This window comes from Somniosus microcephalus, chromosome 6, assembly GCF_052327205.1.
Source record: "Somniosus microcephalus isolate GS21.2 chromosome 6, FLI_Smic_1.0, whole genome shotgun sequence".
In the NCBI taxonomy this organism is placed as follows: domain Eukaryota; kingdom Metazoa; phylum Chordata; class Chondrichthyes; order Squaliformes; family Somniosidae; genus Somniosus; species Somniosus microcephalus.
In genome coordinates, this window is record NC_140992.1 from 178,702,534 (window position 1) to 178,730,068 (window position 27,535).

The 27,535-nt window shown below is 51.6% G+C and overlaps 1 protein-coding gene and 1 long non-coding RNA gene across 2 annotated transcripts in view; both read left to right on the top strand.

Moving 5' to 3' along the window:
- Nucleotides 1-27,535, top strand: part of vac14 (vac14 homolog (S. cerevisiae)) — a 398,888-nt gene that overhangs the window by 246,980 nt on the left and 124,373 nt on the right. The window contains exons 14-15 of the mRNA XM_085992023.1: nt 5,804-5,978; nt 7,707-7,825. Coding sequence (XP_085848149.1) covers nt 5,804-5,978; nt 7,707-7,825 — 294 coding nt within the window. The remainder of the gene's footprint in view (nt 1-5,803; nt 5,979-7,706; nt 7,826-27,535) is intronic.
- The window catches only part of LOC147116228 (uncharacterized), a 33,887-nt gene continuing 20,545 nt past the window's right edge, over nt 14,194-27,535 (top strand). The window contains exon 1 of the long non-coding RNA XR_015078759.1: nt 14,194-16,372. This is a non-coding gene — a long non-coding RNA (uncharacterized LOC147116228). The remainder of the gene's footprint in view (nt 16,373-27,535) is intronic.

The window sequence follows — 27,535 nt, forward strand, 5'->3', positions numbered from 1 at the left end:
GCTGTGAGACCTGGAGCCCGCAGACCTAGTGTTCCTGGCCAGAGGTACTGGAGGTCTGAGCGCCCTTGCTGAGGTTGGTGACTGCGCTCTTGCCTCTCCGCTAACATTGGAAATGAGAGTTTCAAAAGGCAGCCCGATGCATGGTCTAAAATTAGCTTTGCCCCCCTACTAAAGTTGTACCATTTGAAGGAGTGCGAGACTAACTCCTGCTGTGTCTCGCAGGATTGGAGCTGGGCAGCTTTGCACTCCCAATTGCACTGCACAGTTTGCATCAATGCCAAGCCGAACCTGGTTCTCATCAGTGTTGAGCCGCAGTATCAGCACGTGAGGGGCAGGGGGCGCTGAGGTTGGAGAACACGAAGGGGGTTCCAAGATCCTAAATGGGATGGAGAAAAGTTTGAATTATTTTTGAGTCATCTGATGCGCCTCATATTGTGCTCCAGCCCCAACCTTTTCCCACAAGCTTCTCAATGTTTCCTGTCATGGTTTGCCATTTAGGTTCACGCCCTGTGTTAGCACAGTCACTGTGGCCATGTAGTTTGAGGTACAGCATCACTGCATGTGAGGAGAAGGGAGTGTGTTTAGTCTCACCAAGCTATTGATGTCTTCGCATTTATTTCAATGGGATTTTAAGCTAGAAAATAATAACGGTGTGTCCATTTCAACACTAGTTCAAAATCCACTCGGCCCACTCAGTGAGTTTTGACAGCTTACTAGATAGTCTTCTGGTGGTGGTGTGTGTCAGGAGATATCAGGAAATGGGGCGCCATACCACCCAGGAGAACACATCATCTGTCTGTGTAAAAAAAAAACCTCATTAATGATACAAAACCAGCCATGGAGATCTGCAGGCCAGGCCTGGACTCCAAGGTGCAGGGCAGCACAATGTATCCGAGAAGGGCAACCAAGATGCTTGATACAACTACAGAGTGAAGTCCAGATTAATGCATAATGTCAATAGATGCTCCTTGAACTAGCCATACACCATGGAACTGTCTGATAAAGCAAGTGCCCTTTAAGCAGCCTAGCTGGTTGTTTTACATGGAATTTACATCATAGAAACAGGCCATTCAGCCCAACAGGTCTACGCTGGTGTTTATGCTCCACACGAGCCTCCTCCCACCTTACTTCAGCTCACTCTATTGACATATCCTATTCCTTTCTCCCTCATGTACTTATCTAGCTTCCCCTTAAATGTATCTATGCTATCGCCTCAACACTTCCTGTGGTAGCAAGTTCCACATGCTAACCACTCTCTGGGTAAAGAAGTTTCTCCTGAATTCCTTATTGGATTTATTAGTGACTCTTTCATATTTATGGCCCCTAGTTTTGGACCTCCCACCCCCCCACCTCCCCCGAACCCCCCAACAAGTGAAAACAACAAATACAGAAAATGCTGCAAATACTCAGCAGGTCCGGCAGCATCTGTGGAGAGAGAAAGAGTTAACGTTTCACGTCCTGTAGAAACATAGAAGATAGGAGCAGGAGTAGGCCATTCGGCCCCTTGAGCCTGCTCCACCATTCAATGCGATCATGGCTGATCATCCAAATTCAGTACCCGGTCCCCGCTTTCTCCCCATACCCCTTGATCCCTTTAGCCTTAAGAAATATATCCAACTCCTTCTTGAATATATTTAATGAATTGGCCTCTACTGCCTTCTGTGGTAGAGAATTCCATAGGTTCACCACTCTCTGGGTGAATAAATTCCTCCTCATTTCTGTCCTAAATGGCCTACCCCTTATCCTTAGACTGTGACCCCTGGTTCTGGACTCCCTGACCATCGGGAACATCCTTCCTGCATCTAGTCTGTCCAGTCCTGTCAGAATTTTATAAGTTTCAATGAGATCCCCTCTCAATATTCTAAACTCCAGCGAGTACAAGCCCAATCGACCCAATCTCTCCTCATACATCATTCCTGCCATCCCAGGTATCAGCCTGGTGAATCTTCGCTGAACTCCCTCCATGGCAAGAACGTCCTTCCTCAGATAAGGCGACCAAAACTGCACACAATACTCAAGATGTGGTCTCACCAAGGCCCTGTATAACTGCAGCAAGACATCCTTGTTCCTGTACTCAAACCCTCTCGCTACGAAGGCCAACATACCATTTGCCACCTTAACCGCCTGCTGCACCTGCATGCTTACCTTCAGCGACTGGTGCACAAGGACACCCAGGTCTTGTTGCACTTCCCCTTCTCCCAATCTATTGCCATTCAGATAATAATCTGCCTTCCTGTTTTTGCCACCAAAGTGGATAACCTCACATTTATCCACGTTATATTGCATCTGCCATGCTACTGCCCAGTCACCCAACCTGTCCAAATCATCCTGGAGTTTCTCGGCATCCTCCTCACAGCACACACGCCCACCCAGCTTTGTGTCATCTGCAAACTTGGAGATATTACATCTAGTTCCCTTGTCCAGATCATTAGATCAAACCCTTTCATAATTTTAAAGACCTCTATTAGGTCACTAAAGGTGCAATATAAATGCAAGTATTCTTCTAACCCCCTCATATCTTGTGCGGTATTTAGTGGAGAAAAGGGTGCTGTAGAGATGAGAAAATTGCTTCCAAATTGGAACTGATAGTAACAGAAGTGTCTTTGATAGAAAAGATAATTACTGCTCAGAATGAGGCTGTGAAAGTTATTAGAGTTCTGCTAATGAACTTGAGTACATTACCTTACTGATGGCGTTTGACATTAGACAGGTGCTGAAGTGACTGCTGGCTTACAGAGCTCCATATAAATACCCTCTCCAAATTAATTTTTGAGATTATTTTTAGACTTTATTTTAAATTCTGGCTTGTGTGAATGTGTCGCCTATTCTGGGTTTTAGCTGTTTGGCAGTAAATCAGGAGCTTGCTCTATGAAATCCCACTTACCGTCATCTTGGGTTTTGTCTTTCTGATCCAAGAGTTAGCATGAGAAGCAACAGCATTCATGATAAAAATGACTCCTCACAGGAGTCTCGCCATCAGCACTTCCCATGAGAATTGAATCCATAAGAGAATTGAGGTTAAATGCATGTTCTTTCTGTCGAGTGATTTGTGTTGAGCATTGAAGTGAGGCTGAGCCGTATAGACGGGGAGGATCCCTCGCTCCAGCCTGCTGTCTGTCTGCTGATACCGGCAGTATCCATTGCTATCCTGTACAGAGCCTGTCCCAGCATCGGGAGTGGTCCTAGCCTGTGTAAATCTGCCAGATGCAGAGTTAGCCTTTTTTTTGTCCAATTCTGTATATGAATAAACAGGGCAGATTTGGCAGCGATGGAACCAGATTGTATTATAAGAGTATCTCTAATGGGTCTCCGCTGAGGCAGTAGTGGGAGTATTTCAGTAGGCCACTGTAACCGGGCTCGGGAGGGGGCAAGAACAACAATAGGCACTATTCCTGACTGCAAGCAAGAAACCTCTGCTACAAGGTATGGGCGTCAGGTGAGGACAGGAGTAAATCTCCCTTCCCTCTATCACTCTTCTCCTCCACTGCCCCCATCTCTCTTCTCCATCCCTCTATCCCCCCCACCCATTGTCCCTCTATCTCTCTTCTCTCCCCTCACTCCCCGTCTCTCTATCTCTCCATTCTTCCCCTCGTTTCCCGTCCCTCTATCTCTCTCCTCCTCCCTCTATCTCTCTCTCCCCCCTCCCCATCCCTCTATTGTTCTTCCTGCCCCTTCCCTCTATCTCTCCTCTTCCCCTCCCTAGCTCTTCTCCCTCTCCCTGTCTCTCCTCCCCCTCTATCTCTCTCCTTCCCTCCTCTCCCTTCCCCGCCCCTCTATCTCCCTTCCCTTCCCCCTGCTCCCAGGTCCTGTCCCACTTTTCTTTTTTCCTTCCCTCCCTATAAAAGCAGTTGAATATGCTCTGTCTAATCTCAGACATGATGCCCCTTGGGTGAGGTGACGGAGCTCTGCGGGCAGTGTGGACCTGTACTCCAGCAGGAGGGACTGTCTTCAACAGCAGAGGAGAACCTGGCAAGAGAGAGTTTGAAGTTTCACATTCTTTTCATTGCCCCTGTATTTCATAACACTGAGTTGTAACATTTTGCAGGAATGCTTAAATTCACGAGTGTTTTGTAAAAGTATTTTAAGGTGTAACTTATTGCAGGTACAACTACGTATTTCAAAATTGTTCGAACACACTGTTCCAGTTAATGAATTCAGTTTATTGGTTCTTACAGGGCATGCTCAGTGTGTCTGCACTGCCACTTGCTGCTAAGTGTGTGTGCGTGTGGCTGGGGGGGTGCGTGTGGGTTTGGGGGTTTTCCGGGTGGCGGGGTTTGGGGACTGTGCGGGTGGGGCGGGGTTTGGGGACCGTGCGGGTGGGTTCGGGCGGGGGGGGGGGGAGGTGTGCGGGTGGGTTTGGGCGGGGGGGTAAGTGCGGGGGGAGGGCGTGGTGGGGCTGGGGGGCGCGTGTGGGCTTGGGGGTGGGGGGGCGTGTGGGTTTGGGGGCTGGGGGGCGTGTGGGTTTGGGGGCTTTGCAGGTGGCGGGGTCTGGGGACTGTGCGGGTGGGGGGGGAGTGTGCGGGTGGGGGGGGACTGTGCGGGTGGGGGGGGGAGTGTGCGGGTGGGTTCGGGCGGGGGGGGAGTGTGCGGGTGGGTTCGGGCGGTGGGGGAGTGTGTGGGTGGGTTCGGCCGGGGGGGGAGTGTGCGGGTGGGTTCGGGCGGGGGGGGGAGAGTGTGCGGGTGGGTTCGGACGGGGGGGGGGGGGGGAGTGTGCGGGTGGGTTCGGGCGGGGGGGGAGTGTGCGGGTGGGTTCGGGCGGGGGGGAGTGTGCGGGCGACGGGGGGGGGGAAGAGTGTGCGGGCGACGGGGGGGGGAAGAGTGTGCGGGCGACGGGGGGGGAAGAGTGTGCGGGCGGGGGGGGGGAAGAGTGTGCGGGCGGGGGGGGGGGGAGTGTGCGGGCGGGGGGGGGGAGTGTGCGGGCGGGGCGGGGGAGTGTGCGGGCGGGGCGGGGGAGTGTGCGGGCGGGGGGGGGAGTGTGCGGGCGGGGGGGGGTGGAGTGTGCGGGCGGGGGGGTGGAGTGTGCGGGCGGGGGGGGGGGGAGTGTGCTGGGGGGGCGGGGGGGGAGTGTGTGCGGGCGGGGGGGGGGGAGTGTGCGGGCGGGGGGGGTGGGAGGGGGAGTGTGCGGGCGGGGAGGGGGGGGGGAGTGTGCGGGCGGGGGGGTAGTGTGCGGGGGGGGGTTCGCGGGTTCGGGGGATGTGTGTGGGTTCGGGCGGTGGAGGGGTATGGGTGGTGATTGCAGCACTCCCCATCTCAGACCCGTTTGTGTGCTGGTGTATGTGACTGCAGCACTCCCTTCTCTCGGGGATATTCTCACTATTCTGTAAATGGACTGCAGATGTTGCAGTTACACTCCTTTTATGTCTTGTTCTCATCCTTGTTTTCAAATCCCTCCATGGTCTCGCCCCTTCCTGTCTCTGTAACCTCCTCCCGCCCTACACCCTCCCGAGTTCCCTGCGTTCCTCCAATTCTGGCCTCTTGTGCATCCCCGTTTTCCTTCGCTCCACCATTGGCGGCCGTGCCTTCAGCTGCCTAGGTCCTAAGTTCTGCAATTTCCTCCCTAAACCTCTCCGCCTCTTTCTCCTCCTTTAAAACCTATCTCTATGACCAAGCTTTAGTCGCCTGTCCTAATATCCCATGTGGCTGAGTGTCACATTTTCTCTGTTAATGCTCCTGTGAAGTGCTCCAGGACGATTTGCTACGTCATAAATGCAAGTTGTTGTTGTTGTTATGTGGGCCGCCTTGTTTTTAACTTGAGCTGTACTGATAACTTTCCATTTACATCTCCCTCCTTTTCCGTTCCCAGGCAGCTGTGCCTCCTGTTAAATGCCGAGAACATCTTCCATTCCATGGCTGAAATCCTCCTTCGGGAAGAAGACCTCAAGTTTGCTTCCACCATGGTCCAAACTCTCAACTCCATTCTCTTGACTTCAACAGAACTCTTCCAGCTGCGGAACCAGCTGAAGGACCTGCGTACAACGGTGAGGACCACGTCCCAGTGTGCGTGAAGCCGGCTCTAGTGGGTGGGTAGCTGGGATTTGGTCAGTGTTGGTACATTGAGACCGAAGGGTGCTGTGGCCTTGCTTCATTAGCCACCCACTTGGTAAAGGCACCTCTAGGCGTGCTGAGCCATGCAGAGTGCAAGGTTCCGGCTTCAGTTCGTGGTCTGGGGTGAGTCAGCTGATCTAGGCTCGGCGAGCAGTAGCCGCGCTGTAATTGGTTGGTTACTACATACCTTCCCTCTAATCACCAGCCTCCCTGATTGCTACCTCAGGCTACGTCCTATGGTACAACGCACTGAGCCCAAGCTGAGTTTCCCTTTGTACGTCTGCTTGGTTCCCAGGTCCCCAAGACCCCCGACTCTTGCTGCCTCTTCCAACCACTGCCGAGGCTCCAACTCGTGCCTTCATCACCTAGACACTCTACTCTCATGCTCTTCAACTAGCCTCCTGCACGTCGGAGCTGATGGATGGAAAGAGCGCCTTCAGTTTTGCTTTGGAATCAAAAGAATAAAACCATGGGTGAATTTTCACTTTAACTGTCCGGCTGTAGTGGATCGATCATCCGTTTTACACCCCGCCCGATTCTTGATAATGGAAACGAATATCGGGTCCAGTTTAAAATGGGCGGCCGATCCCCTACCACCCGTTCTCCGCCTGGCGGGAAAAGTAAAAATTCACCCCACAGTTTTACAGCACGGAGGCCATTCAGCCCATCGCACTTGGACCAGCTTTCTGACTGAATTATCCACTTCATCCCTTTCCCCATGTCCTCTTAAATATTTCCTTTTCAAATATTTATGCACTTGCCTTTTAAAACCTATTCTGCTACCACCGCTCCATGTACTAACAACTCTGGATAAAAAATATAAATGAATTATTCCCCTTTGTTCTTTGCTGGTGATAAATTTATGCCCTTTAGTTACCAACACATGGAACAAGAGAAATAGCTTTTCTCAATTTACCTTATCAAAGCCCCTCAATTTTCAACACCTCTCAGATCTCTTGGCCTCCAACGTTCTAATGAAAAGAGCCCATGTTCTCTGTCTCCTCCTAACCAAAGCCTCTCCAAACAGATGCTTTTCTTAAGATAGTCTGAAGATTCAGAGGTAAGGGGCCTGTTATGCAGCAAGGAATGGAAGCAGTTGTATCTGGGTACTAGCAGGTTGGAAGATTCTGGATTTTGTGCCAGTTGGTTTGTAGCCCCCGGAAGTGCCAGGAAGATTCCAGCCTCTCCTGGACCTTGGGACTCTGACTGCAAATTATCTGAATGGGAATGGTTCAATGCTTCCATTGTGATTCCTCAGGTCTCAATACTATGGGCAAAGAGCTGAAGGCTTGACTCTCGTATACTGTGATACAGGAGGCAATCACTTGGCAACCAGGCCAGAATTTTCTTAAAGGGATAGTGTTAATGGAGATTTTTTTTCCCCCTCCATGAAATGATGGTCAATTCGATTTGTATACGACCGTTAAGTTGCTTCTAAAGAGCAAGAAGACCACCTACACTCAGCAATCCATCTTTACAACAGATGGTGCTGTGACGTCCGATTTAATGAGCCGGCTTTTTTTGTCCTGTGCCTAGAGGGCTTTAGAAAGGTTCTAAATGAGTGTTCTGAGCACAGCAGTTTGAAGCCACTGCTTGAAGGTGTTATGTATTATAAGTTGCTTGTTTTTAAATATTGTTCCCTTGTGTTTTGTCACCGACAGGAAAGCTGCAATCTGTTCTGTGGCTTGTATCGTTCCTGGTGCCACAACCCTGTTGCCACAGTCTCTCTCTGCTTCCTCACACAGAACTACAAACACGCCTATGATCTCATTCAGAAATTGTATCCTTTTGTTCTAATGCAGGAGCTGGGCGGCTTGGTTCTTCTTCCAACAGCTTGGCTCAGTCGTCAGCACTCATGCCTCGGGGGTCAGAAGGTTGTGGGTTTGAGCCCAGTGCAGGATTGAGTTCGTAGCCTAGTTCGGCACCGTTATACGAACAGGTCTTTAAATGAGATGTTAAACCGAGGCCGTGACTGCCTGTTCCACTGGTTCAGGCGGACGTTATAAAGATCCCGTGGCACCATTCGAAGAGTAGAGAGTTGTCCCAGTGTCCTGAGCAACCTTTCCCCAACGTCTCCACCAACAAAAAACACAATGACTTGGTCATCTATCCCGGTTCTGCCTGTGAGACGTTCTTGGCACAGAATGTATAGTGCATTTGGCTACATAACAATCACAGCATTTCAATGCAAATGTAATTCATTAAGTGTGCAGTACTTTGAGATACTTATATTTAATAGAATTTACAACACAGAAACAAGCCATTTGGCCTAACTGGTCTGTGCTGGTGTTTATAGTTCACACAATATACTTCACACAAGCCTCCTCCCACCTTACTTCATCTAACCCTATCAGCATATCTTTCTATTCCTTTTTCCTTCATGTACTTATCTAGCCTCTTCTTAACTGCATCCATACTGTTCGCCTCAACTACTCCCTGTGGTAGCGAGTTCCACATTCTCACCACTCTGAGTAAAGAAATTTCTCCTGAATTCTTTATTGGATTTATCAGTGACTATCTTATAATTATGGCCCCTAGTTTTGGATTTCCCCACAAGTGGAAACATCTTCTCTACGTCTACCCTATTGAATCCCTTCATAATTTTAGACCTCTATTACGTCACCACTCCACCTCTTTCCTAGAAAAAAGAGCCCCAGCCTGTTCAGCCTTCCTGATAGTTACAACCTCTCAGTCCTGATATCCTTGCAAATCCTGAAATGATGAGGTGTTCTATAAATACATGTGTCCCTATTATGTGACCTGGATTGCAGCTTTGATGATCTGTACGTATTCCACACTAGGAACGAGAGCACCTCGCGTGCTGTGTGCAGGATTCCGTGCTGTCACTTTCATATTGAGCGGTTGATGGCGAAAACAAAAAGTCTCACATTGCCAACATCTCACCGTCACCGCATCTCCCTGCCTTCAATGACGTCCACTTTCCAATCCTTCCAAGGATGCCAAGGGTAAGAAAAAGGGCAGCAACTCACTTGGAGGCTGTTGGCCTTTACTTGCTTCTCTCCCAGTGCCCTATGATCTATGTAATGAAGACACTGCCTATAATCCAGTAGAAATTGCAAGAAGCTATGGGGGAGATACTATAAGGCATTATGATCACTGCAGGAAGTGAGTGTATATTGAAAGATCGAGACTGAACTGCTTTCTCTTGTACACAGCTGTGGGATAAGAATGCTTCTGCAGTGACATACAGTTCAGTATCTTTAATACCAAACACACGGAATCTTCACAAACACATTTGCAATGGCGCTGCATTGTGTGACTTCATCAGTTCACACTCCCATCCAGAGAGAGGGCAGCTGAGTACAGGGAGATCTCGGAGCATGCGATCTGAGGGGCTGTATCTGACAAAGACGTGGCAGTCTTGTCCTTAAATTGTTTGAAATACTTCTCAGTTCACTTTCAAGTTTGCATGGGCAGTGTTCCATTAGAAGGCAGCCTTTAAACTGTACGAAGGAGGAGATCTGACATTATCCGGACACTTAGTATTTTACTAAGCCCCCCCCCCACCCCCCCCAACCACATGCACGTACTGCACTTTATTAAAATAAAGAATACTTATGATTTTTGAGGCACTTTGAATAACTGTCACTTCCAACAGTTCATTGTCTCACTCCCAGGCTCAGGTCCTGAAGCGCAGACTGTGCATTTCCCAGTTCTCGCCCCAAGGCCAGACAAGACCAGAATTGGCAAAAGAATGTGCCGCAGATTCCTCTGCAAGGCCAAATAGAAAAACATTAGCACCAGCAGCTGCTCTGTGTATTTTATCTTTTCCATTTATAGGTAAAAGCAGCCTGTGAAAATACAGCAACTCCATTCAGTCAGACATTTATTAGCTTTGAACAAAGCTCTTTGTCTTTTCTTTTCTTTTTGGTCACACTATCTATAGGTTGGAGCCGTGCAGTTTTTTACTTGCGGCCTGCATAAAATCTGCCTGTGCGGAGTTAACTGACCCGAGCTAACGGGGCCTGTAGGGCTTCACAATTCACCTGCGAGGCCCTGGGCTAGGGAGGGGGGAAAATCAGCCAGGGTTTCCACTCCTGTTAACATCCAACAACCACCCAGCTGAAAAGCTGGTGTGGGTAAGGTTGGACTAAGCTGTGCTGTTTCCCCCTTGGTTGAATAGTCTACCATCATTCACCATCCCTAGACTCGCAGGTGGAGAATGGGTACTTGGGCACGATATCCAGTGAGTGACTGACATCAATGGAATTGTACCTGAATGAGAAATCTGCACCTTCAGGAGGGGAGGGGAGAAGATTGGATATTGGGAGAATAGATAAACCCTGCCTGGTATCTTGAGTTACTGGATACTGGCGACTGCACTGGTTCAGGACTGGGAGTTGTAATGTGTGTTAACTATGCCCTTTCTCACATTGCACATTTAGAATGCACTTTTTAGAGTTCCATTTATTAATGAGCTGTTATTTAGAACTTTTTCAAGATTTATCGGTTTAAAGTGGATTTTTTTTCTCGGCTACACGAATGGCTAATAAAAAGAAGTGAAGATTGGTGTATGACAAGTGGAAAATCTGCAGTGCCTTTCAGACTGGAATGTGTGTTCCCTTAATAGGAAAAACACAAGCTCGGTGCCTGTATAAAGGCCACTCTTCAGTTGCTTATTCAACAGCTTTTAGGATGTGTCCAGTGAAACTAGTGTGCGATAGTGTAGTGTTTGTTACTGGACTAGTAAGCCAGAGAACGTGAGTTCAAATGAGAATTTTGAATTCAATTTTTTTTCATTTGGAAATAAGCTGGTAACAGTGACCATGAACCTGTCAGATTGTCGTAAAAACCCAACTTTAGGGAAGGAAACCTGCCATTCCCCTGCAGGTTTGGCCTACATATTACAACTCCCAGTCCTGAACCAGTACAGTCGTCATCGTTGACTCTTAGCTGCCCTCTGAAGTGGCCTAGCAAGCTGCTCAGTTGTGTCACACCGCAACCAGTGGTTTAAAAAGAAGGCTTGCCACCATCTTCTCGGTAACAAGGGATGGGTAAAAAGTTGCCGTCTTGCCAACCACTCCCATAGCCTAAGAATGAATTTTTTAAATTCTGTATTATGGTTGCCACTAAAATATTTCGCTGTTGAGAGCCTGGGTGCCAATCTCCATTCGAACTCGGAAGGCAGCGGGTTCTAGTTGAAGTTAACCACTTGTTTAACTTTGAAATTTCTTCCAGCCCTTCCAACTTTTTTTTTTATTCGTTCCTGGGATATGGGCTTCGCTTGCAAGGCCAGCATTTATTGCCCATCCCTAGTTGCCCTTGAGAAGGTGGCGGTGAGCTGCCGCCTTGAACCGCTGCAGTCCATGTGGTGAAGGTCCTCCCACAGTGCTGTTAGGGAAGGAGTTCCAGGATTTTGACCCACGATGATGAAGGAACGGCAACATATTTTGAAATCAGGATGGTGTGTGACTTGGAGGGGAACTTGCAGGTGATGGTGTTCCCATGCACCTGCTGCCCTTGTCCTTCTAGGTGGTAGAGGTCACAGGTTTAGATAAAGGTAACATCATGATGTCCTACGAAGGCTTCGGGCTCGATTCCGAAACTCTGTTGAGTTAGGTATCAGCCTTAGCTCAGTGAGTCGCACTCTAGTCCCTGGGTCAGAAGGTTGTGGGTTCAAGTCCCACTCCAGAGCCTTAAGCAGGTAATCTAGGTTGAAATTCCAGTGCAGTACTGGGGGGAGTGCTGCACTGTTAAAGGTGCCATCTTTTGGATGAGACATTAAACCGAGGCCCCGTCTGCCCTCTCGGGTGGAAGTAAAAGATCCCATGGCACTATTTCGAAGACGAGCGAGGGAGTTCTCACGGTGTCCTGGCCAATACTTAGCTCTCAAAATTGAAACAGATTAACTGGCCATTATCACATTACTGTTTGTAGGATCTTGCCGTGTGCAAATTAGCACATTTTCTACATTACAAAAGTGACTACACTTGGCTGCAAAGCACTTTGGGATGTTCTGAGGTCGTGCAAGGCGCTATATAAGTGCACATTTTTTTATGGAAATGTACCCCAGCAAGAGTCGGCACCTTCATGAGAGATGGGGATTCCTGCTGTTAATTCAGTTATTCTTTAAGATCTGCTAAATGAAGGATACTGATCCATTGTTGGGTTAGACTGACCCAAAGGAGGCGATGCTTTGACCCAAAAATGAACTCCCATCCCAAGAATGTTTCCTACAGCTGAACTGAAACAAAGGATTTTTTTTTTAAGGGTAATGGGCAATGTTCCCTCGAATCTGCGCGGCCGCTCAGTAATGTGAAAGGTCCGCTCACCGGGTTTTACATTGTAAATACCTCACATGCGCAGAAATTTAAAGGACCGCTCATTAACAGAAACAGGCCTTGCAGAACAAAGCATAGCTCGCAGGGATCACTGGTAATGGACCAGGATAAAGAAGGAGAGCTGTTTTATGACTGAAGGCACTGGCTTCCACTGAACTGAGAGCCTGATTGCACTGGGTAAGTATTTTTATTGGGGTGATTCTGACGAGATCTGCACTCTTGGAATAACCTGTCCCTATAATGCGCGTTATAGGTTCACACCGCTGACGCTCTGCTGCGGTTTCAGCTGAGTTCTGTTGCTTGGCTCTCAGTACAAACATTTGGCATCAGACTCCAATTAGCATCCGACTTCTTGTAAAGCCTGACATGCGATTGTGAAGGCCAATTCTACTGGGCTCCCCCAATGGCTCAGTGAGTTCATCCAGCGAGTAGCTAAGCCACACAGAATAGAGAGGTCCCAGGTGTGACTCCCAGACTGTCCTGAGGTAGCTGACCTCCGCCAGCTAGGTGGGAAAAGATGCTTAACAATTGGCTTCGGTGCCCCTGGGCAAGAGAGAGGAAATATAAACTAAAGAGTGCAATCCTAAAGTGGCTGCATGAGCAGAGAGACTTGGGGGTATATGTGCACAAATCGTTGAAGGTGGCAGGGCAGATTGAGAAAGCGGTTAAAACAGCTTACGGGATACTGGACTTCATAAATAGCGGCAAAGAGTACAAAAGCAAGGAAGTTATGATGAACCTTTATAAAACACTGGTTCGGCCTCAACTGGAGTATTGTGTCCAATTCTGGGCACCGCACTTTAGGAAGGATGTGAAGGCCTTAGAGAGGGTGCAGAAAAGATTTACAAGAATGATTCCAGGGATGAGGGACTTCAGTTATGTGGATAGACTGGAGAAGCTGGGGTTGTTCTCCTTAGAGCAGAAAAGGTTGAGAGGAGATTTGATGGAGGTATTCAAAATCATGAGGGGTCTAGACTGAGTAGATAGAGAGAAACTCTTCCCATTGGCAGAAGGGTCAAGATCCAGAGGACACAGATTTAAGGTGATTGGCAGAAGAACCAAAGGCGACATGTGGAAAAACTTTTATACGCAGCGAGTGGTTAAGATCTGGAATGCACTGCCTGAAAGTGTGGTGGAGGCAGATTCAATCGTGGCTTTCAAAAGGGAATTGGATAAGTATCTGAAGGAAAAAAATGTGATGGGCTACAGAGAAAGGACAGGGGAGTGGGACTAGCTGAAGTGCTCTTGCAGAGAGCCGGGATGGGCTGAATGGCCTCCTTCTGTGCTGTAACCATTCTATGATTCTAGATCTGGCAGGGTCCCCGCTCCTTGATTCCCATTCAGTGAGGCCCCCACCAGTGGAAGGTCGAGATTTGGACACCTGTTGGTAACAGGATCTGTCTTGGTTGTGAGGCCCTCCATGTCCAAGTAGCCTATCCGCTCAATGTTTAGGCTCACGCATGAAAAATGGCCAGGTTGAGAGGGCTCTTGCTAGCTGTGGAACCATTTGGTAGTGAGTTGTGTGGGGGAGGTGGAATCCTTCATTTCGACGAAGTGAAACTCACTTTGGAATACTTCAGCAGTTTAGGCGCACTTCTCCCCTCCGTTTAACCGCCCTCCTCTCCTGACTCTGGCTGGAGTATAGTTTCACCAGTACCCATACTGCAGGCCAATTGTAGCACCCACAGTCACAGATCCGGGTGAGTTTGGCTGGCTCAGCAGATGGCTGTGTATTACTCCTGTACTGCCCCTCACCGCACCAGCCGGTGCCCGCGCTGCGCCTCGCCGCACCAGCCGGTGCCCGCGCTGCGCCTCGCCGCACCAGCCGGTGCCCGCGCTGCGCCTCGCCGCACCAGCCGGTGCCCGCGCTGCGCCTCGCCGCACCAGCCGGTGCCCGCGCTGCGCCTCGCCGCACCAGCCGGTGCCCGCGCTGCGCCTCACTGCACCAGCCACTCGAGGCTGATTGATGGGTGAGAAAATAAAATGTTTAATCCATTCGCGGCAAAGATTCAACAAATGTCATGCAGCAGCAGGCTCTGCTTGGCCTTTAGTCACGTCTGGTTTGATAACTGCACATTCCACCTTGTCTCACCACATCACTGATCAGCAATGACTGAAATCAAGCGATGTGTAATTATACCCTGACAGACGATGATTATTACAATAGGATTTGGGACTTCACTGAAGTACTTACCTCAGTCAGCAGGATACTGTCGATCTTCCAGTAACGAGGGGCAACAACAACAACTTGCATTTATATAATGCCTTTAATGTAGTAAAACATCCCAAAGGTGCTTCACAGCAGCGTTATCAGACAAACTTTGACACCAAGCCACATGAGATATTTGGACAGGTGAGAGGTGGGTTTTAAGGAGTGTTTGAGGTGGAGATGCGGAGGGGTTTGCGGAGTGAATTCCAGAGCTTAGGGTCCAGGCAGCTGAAGATACAGCCGCCAATGGAATCTGCAAAGGAAATTGGGGATGCGCAAGAGGCCCGAATTGAAGGAACACAAAGATTGCCCACTTTAGCCCATCTGCTGCTGAAGTCCTCATCCATGCCTTTGTCACCTCCAGACTCAACTATTCCAATGCTCTCCTGACTGGCCACCTATCCTCTACCCTCCTAATCTTCAGCTTATTCCAAACTCTGCTGCCTGTATTCTATCCCGCACCAAGTCTCATTCACCCATTATATCTGCCCTTGCTGACCTACTTTGGCCCACCAGTGCACCAAATTTCAAATTCTGATCCTTGTGTTTAATTCCCTCTGAGGCTCTGCTCCTCCCTATCTCCGTAATCTCCTCCAGCTCTGAAAACCCCTCTCCCACTGACTCTGGCCCCTTGTACATTTCTCCCTCCTTTTGCCTCGTCATTGGCAACCGTACCTTCAGCTGCCTAGGCCCTATGCTCTAAAATTCCCACCCTAAATCCCTCTGCATCTTCACATCCTTCTCCTTTCAGGCCCTCCTTAAAGCCCATCTCTTTGTGCAAACTTTTGGTCACCTCTCCTAATATCCCATTCTTTGGCTCTGTGTCCATTTCTGGTTTTAGATTATGCTTCTGTGAAGCTCTGTTAATGGCGCTATACAAATGCAAGTTGTTGTAATATATGCCCATTGAGTAGAATGAACCTGGACTCTGGAGTTTAGAAGAATGAGAGGTGACCTCGTTGAAACATAAAATTCTGAGGGGGCTTGACCGGGTAGATGCTGAGAGGTTGTTTCCCCTGGCTGGAGAGTCTAGAACTAGGGGGCATTGTCTCAGAATAAGGGGTCGGGCATTTAGGACAGAGATGAGGAGGAATTTCTTCACTGAGGGTTGTGAATTTTTGGAATTCCCTGCCCAAAGTGCTGTGTCATTGAGTATATTTAAGACTGAGATAGATATATTTTTGGACTCTAAAGATCTCTTAATCTCTCCTGCCTTCCACCCTATCACAGACCTTCCCTTTTGTTCTTTCCTCCCCTTTCCCGGCCCCTGCACTTGCTTAAAAACCTGTTCTATCTCCAGCTTTTTCCAGTTCTGACGAAGGGTCATCGACCTGAAACGTTAACTCTGTTTCTCTCTCCACAGATGCTGCCTAACCTGCTGCGTATTTCCAGCATTTTCTTTTTTTATTTCAGATTTCCAACATCCGCAGTATTTTGCTTTTGTAAAGGGATATGGGAATTAGGCGGGAAAGTGGAGTTGAGGTCAAAGATCAACCATGATCTTATTGAATGGTGGAGCAGGCTCAAGGGGCCTTATGGCCTGCTCGTGCTCCTTATTTATGTTCTTATGCCACTATTTATTAGACAAGAGCCTATATACATTTTTTTCTTTACAGCTTTACAAACTTGCCCTCCCCACTAACCCAGGGTCTGGGGATTGAACCTGGGACTTCCTGGCCTGTGCAGCTTCGTGCTGTACCATTTGATGCCTTTACCCATTATGACATTGGAGCAGCTTAATATATATTAAGTATCCAGCTTGAAGGCAACCAACTGGAACACCAGGAAAGAAACAATTTACAGCAATGTGGCTAATGTATGAATAGAGTTATTAATAATGCAGCATGCAATTATGGAAATTTAATGAGCAATATTTACTGGGTTGCCTAGAATGAGAGTCACAGATAATTGTATGTACAGATTGTTAAAGCTGATGTGATGGATATGACTGTGGTGTTGGAGTGTCTTGTTGCAAACACAGCAGGGATCACAGGACCACTGCAGTCGTGTTGTTTTTCCCTCCCTGATGCCTGTGAGTTATTATAGTATAATGCCGTACAGCATTTAAGAAGCTCCGTCTTGCTTGCTGGTTGTCACTACCTTGTTCCACAGGAACTGAAGGCTAATCAAATCCACCAGTTGTGCATGAGAAGATAAAAAGAAAAAAAACTGGAAATCTGAACTGAAAACAGAATTGCACAGGTAGTCTGCCAGCATTAGTAATGTTTTAGCTGGGAACCCTTTTTCAGCTGTGACCGTTTGAGAGTTCAGATGAAGGAACAACAACAACAGCTTGCCTTTATGTAGCTCCTTTAACATAGTAAAACGTCCCAAGGTGCTTCACAGGAGTCCAATCAGACAAAACTTGACATAGAGTGAAAGAATGAGACATTATTAAGAGGTAGGTTTTAACATAGAAACATAGAAGATAGGAGCAGGAGTAGGCCATTCGGCCCTTCGAGCCTGCTCCGCCATTCAATGAGATCATGGCTGATCATCCAAATTCAGTACCCTGTCCCTGCCTTCTCCCCATATCCCTTGATCCCTTTAGCCTTAAGAAATATAGCCAACTCTTTTTTGAATATATTTAATGAACTGGCCTCCACCGCCCTCTGTGGCAGAGAATTCCACAGATTCACCACTCTGGGTGAAGAAATTCCTCCTCATTTCAGTCCTAAATGGCTTACCCCTTATCCTTAGACTATGACCCCTGGTTCTGGACTCCCCGGCCATCAGAAACATCCTTCCTGCATCTAGTCTGTCCAAACCTGACAGAATTTTATAAGTTTCGATGAGATCCCCTCTCAATCTTCTAAACTCCAGTGAGTATAAGCCCAATCGACACAATCTCTCTTCATACGTCATTCCTGCCATCCCAGGTATCAGCCTGGTGAATCTTCGCTGCACTCCTTCCATGGCAAGAACGTCCTTCCTCAGGTAAGGCAACCAAAACTGCACACAGTACTCAAGCTGCGGTCTCACCAAGGCCCTGTACAACTGTAGCAAGACATCCTTGTTCCTGTACTCGAACCCTCTTGCTACGGAGGCCAACATACCATTTGCCTTCTTAACCGCCTGCTGCACCTGCATGCTTACCTTCAGCGACTGGTGCACAAGAACACCCAGGTCTCTTTGCACTTCCCCTTCTCCCAATCTATTGCCAGATTAGCGGCTCTTCTGTCTGTCTGTCCGCCTGGTCTCTATACGTTTGGAAGTTACAGAGCATACCGACGCGCGCGTCGCCTCAAAAGAAAGCTTGCGATTCCGGACCGGTCATAGGCGTATTTACGTTTCGGCCGGACAAAAATCCTGCCCGCGGTATCCCAAAAACGTTCAGCGTTCCGCTCATTAGCATCTCATTAGCGACCGTGTGACGTCGAGGTCTTCCTACAGTTGAGTGTCGAGTGACTCGACGATTGACCAATCCTACGCTTCGGTGACCTGACCGGTCGACCAATCGGTGCGTGTGTGGGCGGGCCTTATCCTGAACTGAGGTGAGTGGCCGCCATCTTGATTTTCCACGATTTTTTCCCCCACACTTTCTGTGTGTTAGGGAACTAAGGTAAATATTTCAATTATGTGTTAGGCAATTAATTAACAATTTATTTGAGTTTTATATTGTGTTTAGCAACCCCCCCCCTCCTCCTCCTCACCCTCGTGCAGGGGGGACTCGGGGCCTGAAGCTGAAAAAATTTCTCTCTCTCTCTCTCTCTTTCTTCCCTCTCTCTCTCTCCTTCTCCTCTTCCCTCTCTCTCCTTCTCCTCTTCCCTCTCTCCTCTTCCCTCTCTCTCCTTCTCCTCTTCCCTCTCTGTCTCTCTCTACTTCCCCCTCTCAGGTGTCGCGGACGGAGCGCGGGCGCGCCGCCCGAAGTTTCCCGCTCGCTAACGGCCTTGCCGGCTCTCGCGGGCCGCTCGCACTGACCGCGCATGCGCCGCCCGCACTCACCGCGCATGCGCCGCCCGCCCGCCCGCACGCACGCAGCGGCCGTCCATCAGCCGCGCGATACGCGGGGGACCTCAGCAACGGCACCGGACCTCAGGCGCTAGGCAGGGGGAGGGGCCGGAGAGAGGGACAGAGGGGAGTGGGGGAGGGGGAGGGGAGTAGGGGAGGGAGGGAGAGGGGGCAGGGAGAGGGGGGAGGGAGGGAAGGGGAGGGAGAGAGGGGAGGGAGGGATAGGACAGGGAGAGGACATGACAGGGAGAGGGGGGACACACAGGGGCAGGGAGACCAAACGCCCCAAAATTGCCCTCGCGCCCCAAAATTGCCCTCGCAACGCGGGGCTCACTAGGCAGGGGGAGGGGCCGGAGAGAGGGACAGAAGGGAGTGGGGGAGAGGGGAGGGGAGGGAGGGAGAGAGGGGAGGGGAGGGAGGGATAGGACAGGGAGAGGACATGACAGGGAGAGGGGGGACACACAGGGGCAGGGAGACCAAACGCCCCAAAATTGCCCTCGCGCCCCAAAATTGCCCTCGCAACGCGGGGCTCCCCAGCTAGTATATATATTGATAAAGAATAAGATCTCTTCTGTCTGTCCATTCTCTATACGTTCGAAAGTTATAGAGCGTACCTACACGCGCGCCACGTCAAAAGAAAGCTTACGATTACGGACCGGTCATAGGCGTATTTACGTTTCGGCCGGACAAAAATCGCGCCCGCGGTATCCAAAAAACATTCAACATTCCGCTCATTAGCATCTCATTAGCGATAGAGTGACATCGAGGTCCACCAATCGTACGCCGGGTTGCTGGCGCGTGCGGCCGGGCCCCCCCTCCGGTCGAGTGACGGGGGTTTCGTCGGGACGATTGACCAATCCTACGCTTCGGTGACCAGACGGTCGACCAATCGGTGCGTGTGTGGGCGGGCCTTATCTTTCTGAACCGAGGTGAGTGGCCGCCATCTTGATTCCATTCTTTTTCCCGCTTTCTGCGTTTTGCTTTTCAAACCTTCATTTCCAGCAAAAAAAAATTGCTTTTATTAAATTGTTTTTTAAAAAACTGAATTCATTTGTCAACCTGAAGATTCTTTTTCCTACCTTTCCCCGTTATTGTAAGGCCTCATAAACAAGGCCTCAAAGCCTGGGCCTTTCCTGCCCAGCCACGCCCGAGCTAGGTTATTGTCCCACGGCTTCTGCTAAGCTCCCCCCACCCGTCGTCACGTAACCCGGGGCAACGGCGTCAGCCACGAGGGTCACGGGACATAAACAGGACGCGGCATCTCTCTCTCTTCCCCACTCGGCACTTGCGGGGGGTGCGGGGCTCTCGGGAGTGCCGCTCTCGGGCGGGGCTTGGAGAGCGGGAAGGGTTACCCCCGGCAACGGGGCCCACTGCGGCTCTTGGGCGGGGCTTGGAGAGCGGGAAGGGTTACTCCGGCAACGGGGCCCGCCGGCCGCCTTGAAACCAGCTCGGGAGGGCGGGAGTCAGCGCGCGCGCGCGCGTCAATTTCGGCCCGGACCGCAGCTAAGGTGAGTCCGGCCGGGGGGACTCAACGCGCTAGCCCGCGCATTCGGCCGGCCCTGAGGCGCTGATCCGCGGAGAGGGAGGGAGAGAGAGAGGGAGGGAGAGGAAAGAGGGGGGGAGGGGAGAGAGGAGAGGAGACCCCGTCTCTCTCTCTTCCCCCCGTCTCTCTCTTCCCCCCCAGTCTCTCTCTTCCCCCCCGTCTCTCTCTTCCCCCCCGTCTCTCTCTTCCCCCCCGTCTCTCTCTTCCCCCCCGTCTCTCTCTTCCCCCCCGTCTCTCTCTTCCCCCCCGTCTCTCTCTTCCCCCCCGTCTCTCTCTTCCCCCCCGTCTCTCTCTTCCCCCCCGTCTCTCTCTTCCCCCCCGTCTCTCTCTTCCCCCCCGTCTCTCTCTTCCCCCCGTCTCTCTCTTCCCCCCCGTCTCTCTCTTCCCCCCCGTCTCTCTCTTCCCCCCGTCTCTCTCTTCCCCCCCGTCTCTCTCTTCCCCCCCGTCTCTCTCTTCCCCCCCGTCTCTCTCTTCCCCCCCGTCTCTCTCTTCCCCCCCCGTCTCTCTCTTCCCCCCCGTCTCTCTCTTCCCCCCCGTCTCTCTCTTCCCCCCCGTCTCTCTCTTCCCCCCCGTCTCTCTCTTCCCCCCCGTCTCTCTCTTCCCCCCCGTCTCTCTCTTCCCCCCCGTCTCTCTCTTCCCCCCCGTCTCTCTCTTCCCCCCCGTCTCTCTCTTCCCCCCCGTCTCTCTCTTCCCCCCCGTCTCTCTCTTCCCCCCCGTCTCTCTCTTCCCCCCCGTCTCTCTCTTCCCCCCGTCTCTCTCTTCCCCCCCGTCTCTCTCTTCCCCCCCGTCTCTCTCTTCCCCCCCGTCTCTCTCTTCCCCCCCGTCTCTCTCTTCCCCCCCGTCTCTCTCTTCCCCCCCGTCTCTCTCTTCCCCCCCGTCTCTCTCTTCCCCCCCGTCTCTCTCTTCCCCCCGTCTCTCTCTTCCCCCCCGTCTCTCTCTTCCCCCCCGTCTCTCTCTTCCCCCCCGTCTCTCTCTTCCCCCCCGTCTCTCTCTTCCCCCCCGTCTCTCTCTTCCCCCCCCGTCTCTCTCTTCCCCCCCGTCTCTCTCTTCCCCCCCGTCTCTCTCTTCCCCCCCGTCTCTCTCTTCCCCCCCGTCTCTCTCTTCCCCCCCGTCTCTCTCTTCCCCCCCGTCTCTCTCTTCCCCCCCGTCTCTCTCTTCCCCCCCGTCTCTCTCTTCCCCCCCGTCTCTCTCTTCCCCCCCGTCTCTCTCTTCCCCCCGTCTCTCTCTTCCCCCCGTCTCTCTCTTCCCCCCGTCTCTCTCCCCCGTCTCTCTCTTCCCCCCCCGTCTCTCTCTTCCCCCCGTCTCTCTCTTCCCCCCCGTCTCTCTCTTCCCCCCGTCTCTCTCTTCCCCCCGTCTCTCTCTTCCCCCCGTCTCTCTCTTCCCCCCGTCTCTCTCTTCCCCCCGTCTCTCTCTTCCCCCCGTCTCTCTCTTCCCCCCGTCTCTCTCTTCCCCCCTCCGTCTCTCTCTTCCCCCCGTCTCTCTCTTCCCCCCGTCTCTCTCTTCCCCCCGTCTCTCTCTTCCCCCCGTCTCTCTCTTCCCCCCGTCTCTCTCTTCCCCCGTCTCTCTCTTCCCCCGTCTCTCTCTTCCCCCCGTCTCTCTCTTCCCCCCGTCTCTCTCTTCCCCCCGTCTCTCTCTTCCCCCCGTCTCTCTCTTCCCCCGTCTCTCTCTTCCCCCCGTCTCTCTCTTCCCCCCGTCTCTCTCTTCCCCCCGTCTCTCTCTTCCCCCCGTCTCTCTCTTCCCCCCGTCTCTCTCTTCCCCCCGTCTCTCTCTTCCCCCCGTCTCTCTCTTCCCCCCGTCTCTCTCTTCCCCCCGTCTCTCTCTTCCCCCCGTCTCTCTCTTCCCCCCGTCTCTCTCTTCCCCCCGTCTCTCTCTTCCCCCCGTCTCTCCTCTTCCCCCCGTCTCTCTCTTCCCCCCGTCTCTCTCTTCCCCCCGTCTCTCTCTTCCCCCCGTCTCTCTCTTCCCCCCGTCTCTCTCTTCCCCCCCGTCTCTCTCTTCCCCCGTCTCTCTCTTCCCCCCGTCTCTCTCTTCCCCCCGTCTCTCTCTTCCCCCGTCTCTCTCTTCCCCCCGTCTCTCTCTTCCCCCCCGTCTCTCTCTTCCCCCCCGTCTCTCTCTTCCCCCCGTCTCTCTCTTCCCCCCCGTCTCTCTCTTCCCCCCGTCTCTCTCTTCCCCCCGTCTCTCTCTTCCCCCCCGTCTCTCTCTTCCCCCCGTCTCTCTCTTCCCCCCCGTCTCTCTCTTCCCCCCCGTCTCTCTCTTCCCCCCGTCTCTCTCTTCCCCCCGTCTCTCTCTTCCCCCCCGTCTCTCTCTTCCCCCCCGTCTCTCTCTTCCCCCCCGTCTCTCTCTTCCCCCCCGTCTCTCTCTTCCCCCCCGTCTCTCTCTTCCCCCCCGTCTCTCTCTTCCCCCCGTCTCTCTCTTCCCCCCGTCTCTCTCTTCCCCCCCGTCTCTCTCTTCCCCCCCGTCTCTCTCTTCCCCCCCGTCTCTCTCTTCCCCCCCGTCTCTCTCTTCCCCCCCGTCTCTCTCTTCCCCCCCGTCTCTCTCTTCCCCCCCGTCTCTCTCTTCCCCCCCGTCTCTCTCTTCCCCCCGTCTCTCTCTTCCCCCCCGTCTCTCTCTTCCCCCCCGTCTCTCTCTTCCCCCCCGTCTCTCTCTTCCCCCCCGTCTCTCTCTTCCCCCCCGTCTCTCTCTTCCCCCCCCGTCTCTCTCTTCCCCCCCGTCTCTCTCTTCCCCCCCGTCTCTCTCTTCCCCCCGTCTCTCTCTTCCCCCCGTCTCTCTCTTCCCCCCCGTCTCTCTCTTCCCCCCCGTCTCTCTCTTCCCCCCCGTCTCTCTCTTCCCCCCCGTCTCTCTCTTCCCCCCGTCTCTCTCTTCCCCCCCGTCTCTCTCTTCCCCCCGTCTCTCTCTTCCCCCCCGTCTCTCTCTTCCCCCCGTCTCTCTCTTCCCCCCCGTCTCTCTCTTCCCCCCGTCTCTCTCTTCCCCCCCGTCTCTCTCTTCCCCCCCGTCTCTCTCTTCCCCCCCGTCTCTCTCTTCCCCCCGTCTCTCTCTTCCCCCCCGTCTCTCTCTTCCCCCCCGTCTCTCTCTTCCCCCCCGTCTCTCTCTTCCCCCCCGTCTCTCTCTTCCCCCCCGTCTCTCTCTTCCCCCCCGTCTCTCTCTTCCCCCCCGTCTCTCTCTTCCCCCCCGTCTCTCTCTTCCCCCCCGTCTCTCTCTTCCCCCCCGTCTCTCTCTTCCCCCCGTCTCTCTCTCTTCCCCCCCGTCTCTCTCTTCCCCCCCGTCTCTCTCTTCCCCCCCGTCTCTCTCTTCCCCCCGTCTCTCTCTTCCCCCCCGTCTCTCTCTTCCCCCCCGTCTCTCTCTTCCCCCCCGTCTCTCTCTTCCCCCCCGTCTCTCTCTTCCCCCCCGTCTCTCTCTTCCCCCCCGTCTCTCTCTTCCCCCCCGTCTCTCTCTTCCCCCCCGTCTCTCTCTTCCCCCCCGTCTCTCTCTTCCCCCCGTCTCTCTCTCCCCCCTCAGTCGCTCTCTCTCTCTCTCTCTCCCCCAGTTTCTCCCTCCCCCCCTCAGTCGCTCTCTCTCTCTCTCTGTCTCCCAGTCTCTCTCTCTGTCTCCCAATCTCTCTATCTCTTCCCCCAGTTTCTCTCTCTCTCCCCCAGTTTCTCTCTCTCTCCCCCAGTTTCTCTCTCTCTCCCCCAGTTTCTCTCTCTCTCCCCCAGTTTCTCTCTCTCTCCCCCAGTTTCTCTCTCTCTCCCCCAGTTTCTCTCTCTCTCCCCCAGTTTCTCTCTCTCTCCCCCAGTTTCTCTCTCTCTCCCCCAGTTTCTCTCTCTCTCCCCCAGTTTCTCTCTCTCTCCCCCAGTTTCTCTCTCTCTCCCCGTTTCTCTCTCTCTCCCCCAGTTTCTCTCTCTCTCCCCCAGTTTCTCTCTCTCTCCCCCAGTTTCTCTCTCTCTCCCCCAGTTTCTCTCTCTCTCCCCAGCTTCTCTCTCTCTCCCCCAGTTTCTCTCTCCCCCAGTTTCTCTCTCCCCCAGTTTCTCTCTCCCCCAGTTTCTCTCCCCCAGTTTCTCTCTCTCTCCCCGTCTCTCTCCCCCCCTCAGTCTCTCTCTCTCTATCTCCCAGTCTCTCTCCTCCAGACTCTCTCTCCGTCTCTCTCTCTCCTCCAGTCTCTCCCTCCTCCAGTCTCTCTCTCTCTCCCCATCTCTCTCTCCGTCCCCCTCTCTCTCTCTCTCCTTCCCTCTCTCTCTTTCTCTCTCCTTCCATCTCTCTCTCTCTCTCCTTCCATCTCTCTCTCTCTCCTTCCATCTCTCTCTCTCTCTCTCTCTCTCTCTCTCTCTCTCTCTCCTTCCATCTCTCCCTCTCTCTCTCTCCTTCCATCTCTCTCTCTCTCTCTCTCCTTCCATCTCTCTCTCTCTCTCTCTCTCTCTCTCCTTCCATCTCTCTCTCTCTCTCCTTCCATCTCTCTCTCTCTCTCTCTCTCTCCTTCCATCTCTCTCTCTCTCTCTCTCTCCTTCCATCTCTCTCTCTCTCTCTCCTTCCATCTCTTTCTCTCTCTCCTTCCCTCTCTCTCTTCCCCCCCCCCAGTCGCTCCCTCTCTATCTTCCAACAACAACATGCCCTCAAAAAAGCCTCGGCACCGCCGGGCACCCCCAGCTAGTTAATAATCTGCCTTCCTGCTTTTGCCACCAAAGTGGATAACCTCACATTTATCCACATTATAGTGCATTTGCCATGTTTCTGCCCAATCACCCAACCTGTCCAAATCGTACTGGAGTTTCACGACATCCTCCTCACAGCTTACCCTCCCACCCAGCTTTGTGTCGTCTGCAAATTTGGAGATATTACATCCAATTCCCTCGTCCAGATCATTAATATATAGTGTGAACAGCTGGGGTCCTAGGATCGATCCTTGCGGTACCCCACTAGTCACTGCCTGCCACTCGGAAAACGACCCGTTTATTCCAACTCTTTGCTTTCTGTCCGCCAACCAGTTCTCGATCCAAGTCAATACCTTGCCCCCAATCCCATGTGCCTTAATTTTGCATGCTAATCTCTTATGTGGGACCTTATCGAAAGCCTTCTGAAAGTCCAAATACACCACATCCACTGGTTCTCCCTTATCTATTTTACCAGTTACATCCTCAAAAAATTCCAGTAGATTAGTCAAGCATGATTTACCTTTTGTAAATCCATGTTGACTTCGTCAGATCCTGTCACTGCTTACCAAGTGCTCTGCTATTACATCTTTTATAATAGATTCTAGCATTTTCCCCACTACCGAGGTCGGGCTTACCGGTCTATAATTCCCCGCTTTTTCTCGACCACCTTTTTTGAATAGTGAGGTAACATTAGCTACCCTCTGTTAAGTCTGTGTGTCCCAGTTATGCTTATTATAAATCACTGGACACAGACCACAAGAATAACTTTAACAGGTCTTTACTATTCGGAGGTCAGGGCTGAACTGCCCAGTAAATCACTACACAACGCTTATATACCGGTGTGGTCACCACCGGTACTACAGTATACAGCAGCCAAGAGAAAGTAGTACATCTCTTAAGGTAGTTCTCTTAAGGTGGAACAGGTTACATACACCACAATCCTCCCTTTTTAGCTTAACAGTTATATCCCCATTTAACATAACATAATAACATATATATATATATTATATACAACTTCATGCAAAACAGTTCAAAGATTCAGTCTCTGAGGAGGCCTCCTGATTCGAGTTGGATAACGCCTTTCAGGGGTCTCTGATTCTCGTTGCTGGGGTGACTCATCTAGTTGATCTCTTATGGATTGGACATCATCATCAGGTACATTCACTTCTGAGGTAGATGCTTCAGGTTCACTAACTTCTTCCACGGTTGTCTAAGCCATAACCCTGGGTTCGACCCTTGTTCTCGATTCTACCAGTTGGTCAGCATGACGCCGTATTACATTTTCACCAATATCTACCGTGTACATCAGGGGTCCTTGTCTGGCCCGAATTGTTCCAGATTGCCATTTCTCGTTTTTATAGTCCTGGGCTAACACTGGTTGTCCTATTTCGAAACTTCGCGTGGTCTTGTTATTTATATGCTGGAACTGTTTGTTTTCAACTTCCCTCCGCACATTTGGTTTTAACAAGTCCAACCTGGACCGCAACCTCCTGTTATAGAACATCATGGCAGGACTTTGGTTTGTCACTGCATGAGTGGCGTTTCAATATGCCAGTAGGAATTTGTCCACCTTGTGTTGTAGTGGAATCTGATCTTCGCTCATGGCCTTTATTGCTTTTTTGAATGTTTGTACAAATCTCTCGGCCAACCCGTTTGTAGCCGGATGATATGGGGCAGAGGTATCATGTTTCACCCCATTCTTCTTCATGAATCTCTGGAATTCTTCTGACACGAACTGCGGTCCGTTGTCTGAACATATTTGTTCTGGCAATCCATTTCTCGCAAATATCGTTCTTAGCACCGCGATCGTCTTTTCCGAGGTAGTGGTAGTCATCTTAATCACTTCTGGCCATTTAGAATGTGCGTCCACCGCAATTAAAAACATGGAGTCCATGAATGGACCAGCAAAGTCAATATGTACACGTTGCCGTGGGGTTGAAGGCCATTCCCATGGATGCAGCGGTGCAATCGGAGGTGCATTTTGCACTTTTTGGCACCCTGAGCAGCTTTTCGTCAGATCCTCTATCTGTTGGTCGATACCCGGCCACCACACATAAGCCCTAGCAAGGCTTTTCATCTTGACTCCCCCCAGATGACCTTCTTGCAGTTCCTTTAGAACTCTCTTAACTTAGGAGGAATAATCACCCTTGTTCCATACATCAATGTTCCTTGACAGACGGACAGCTGTTCTCGTCTTGCTGAGAATGCTGGTAACAGTGGATCACCATGTGCTGGCCATCCCTTCACTGTCACTTCGTAGACCCGGGACAGTGTCGGGTCGTTTCTGGTTTCTCTTTCAATACTTGCATTGGTGACTGGTAAACATTCGATGATGGTCGAGTGAAATAACTCAACAGGGTCAAACCGTCGGTGCCTCCTCCTCTGTAGGTAGTGGCAGGCGCGACAGCCCATCAGCATTACCATGCTGCTTTGTACCTTTGAATTCGATCTGATATTGATGTGCCCCTAGGAAAAGGGACCATCTCTGGAGTCTCTGTGCTGTCATCACCGAAACACCCTTCTTAGGGTTAAAAATGGATACCAACGGCTGGTGGTCTGTCAGAAGCATAAACTTTTGGCCCTGCAGGTAATGATTAAACTTCTTTACTCCCCACACAAGGCTGAGAGCCTCCCTATCTATCTGAGCATAGTTGCGCTCAGCGGAGGTCAATGATCTGGATGCGAACGCAACTGGCCTCTCCAGGCCATTTGGCAACTTGTGTGAGAGTACTGCCCCAATACCATATGGAGAAGCATCACAAGCCAAACGAATAGGCAGCGTTGGGTTGAAGTGAGCCAACACTTCCTCTGAGGTGATCAATGCGTTGCTTTTGCGAAAGGCCCTCTTACAGTCCTCGCTCCA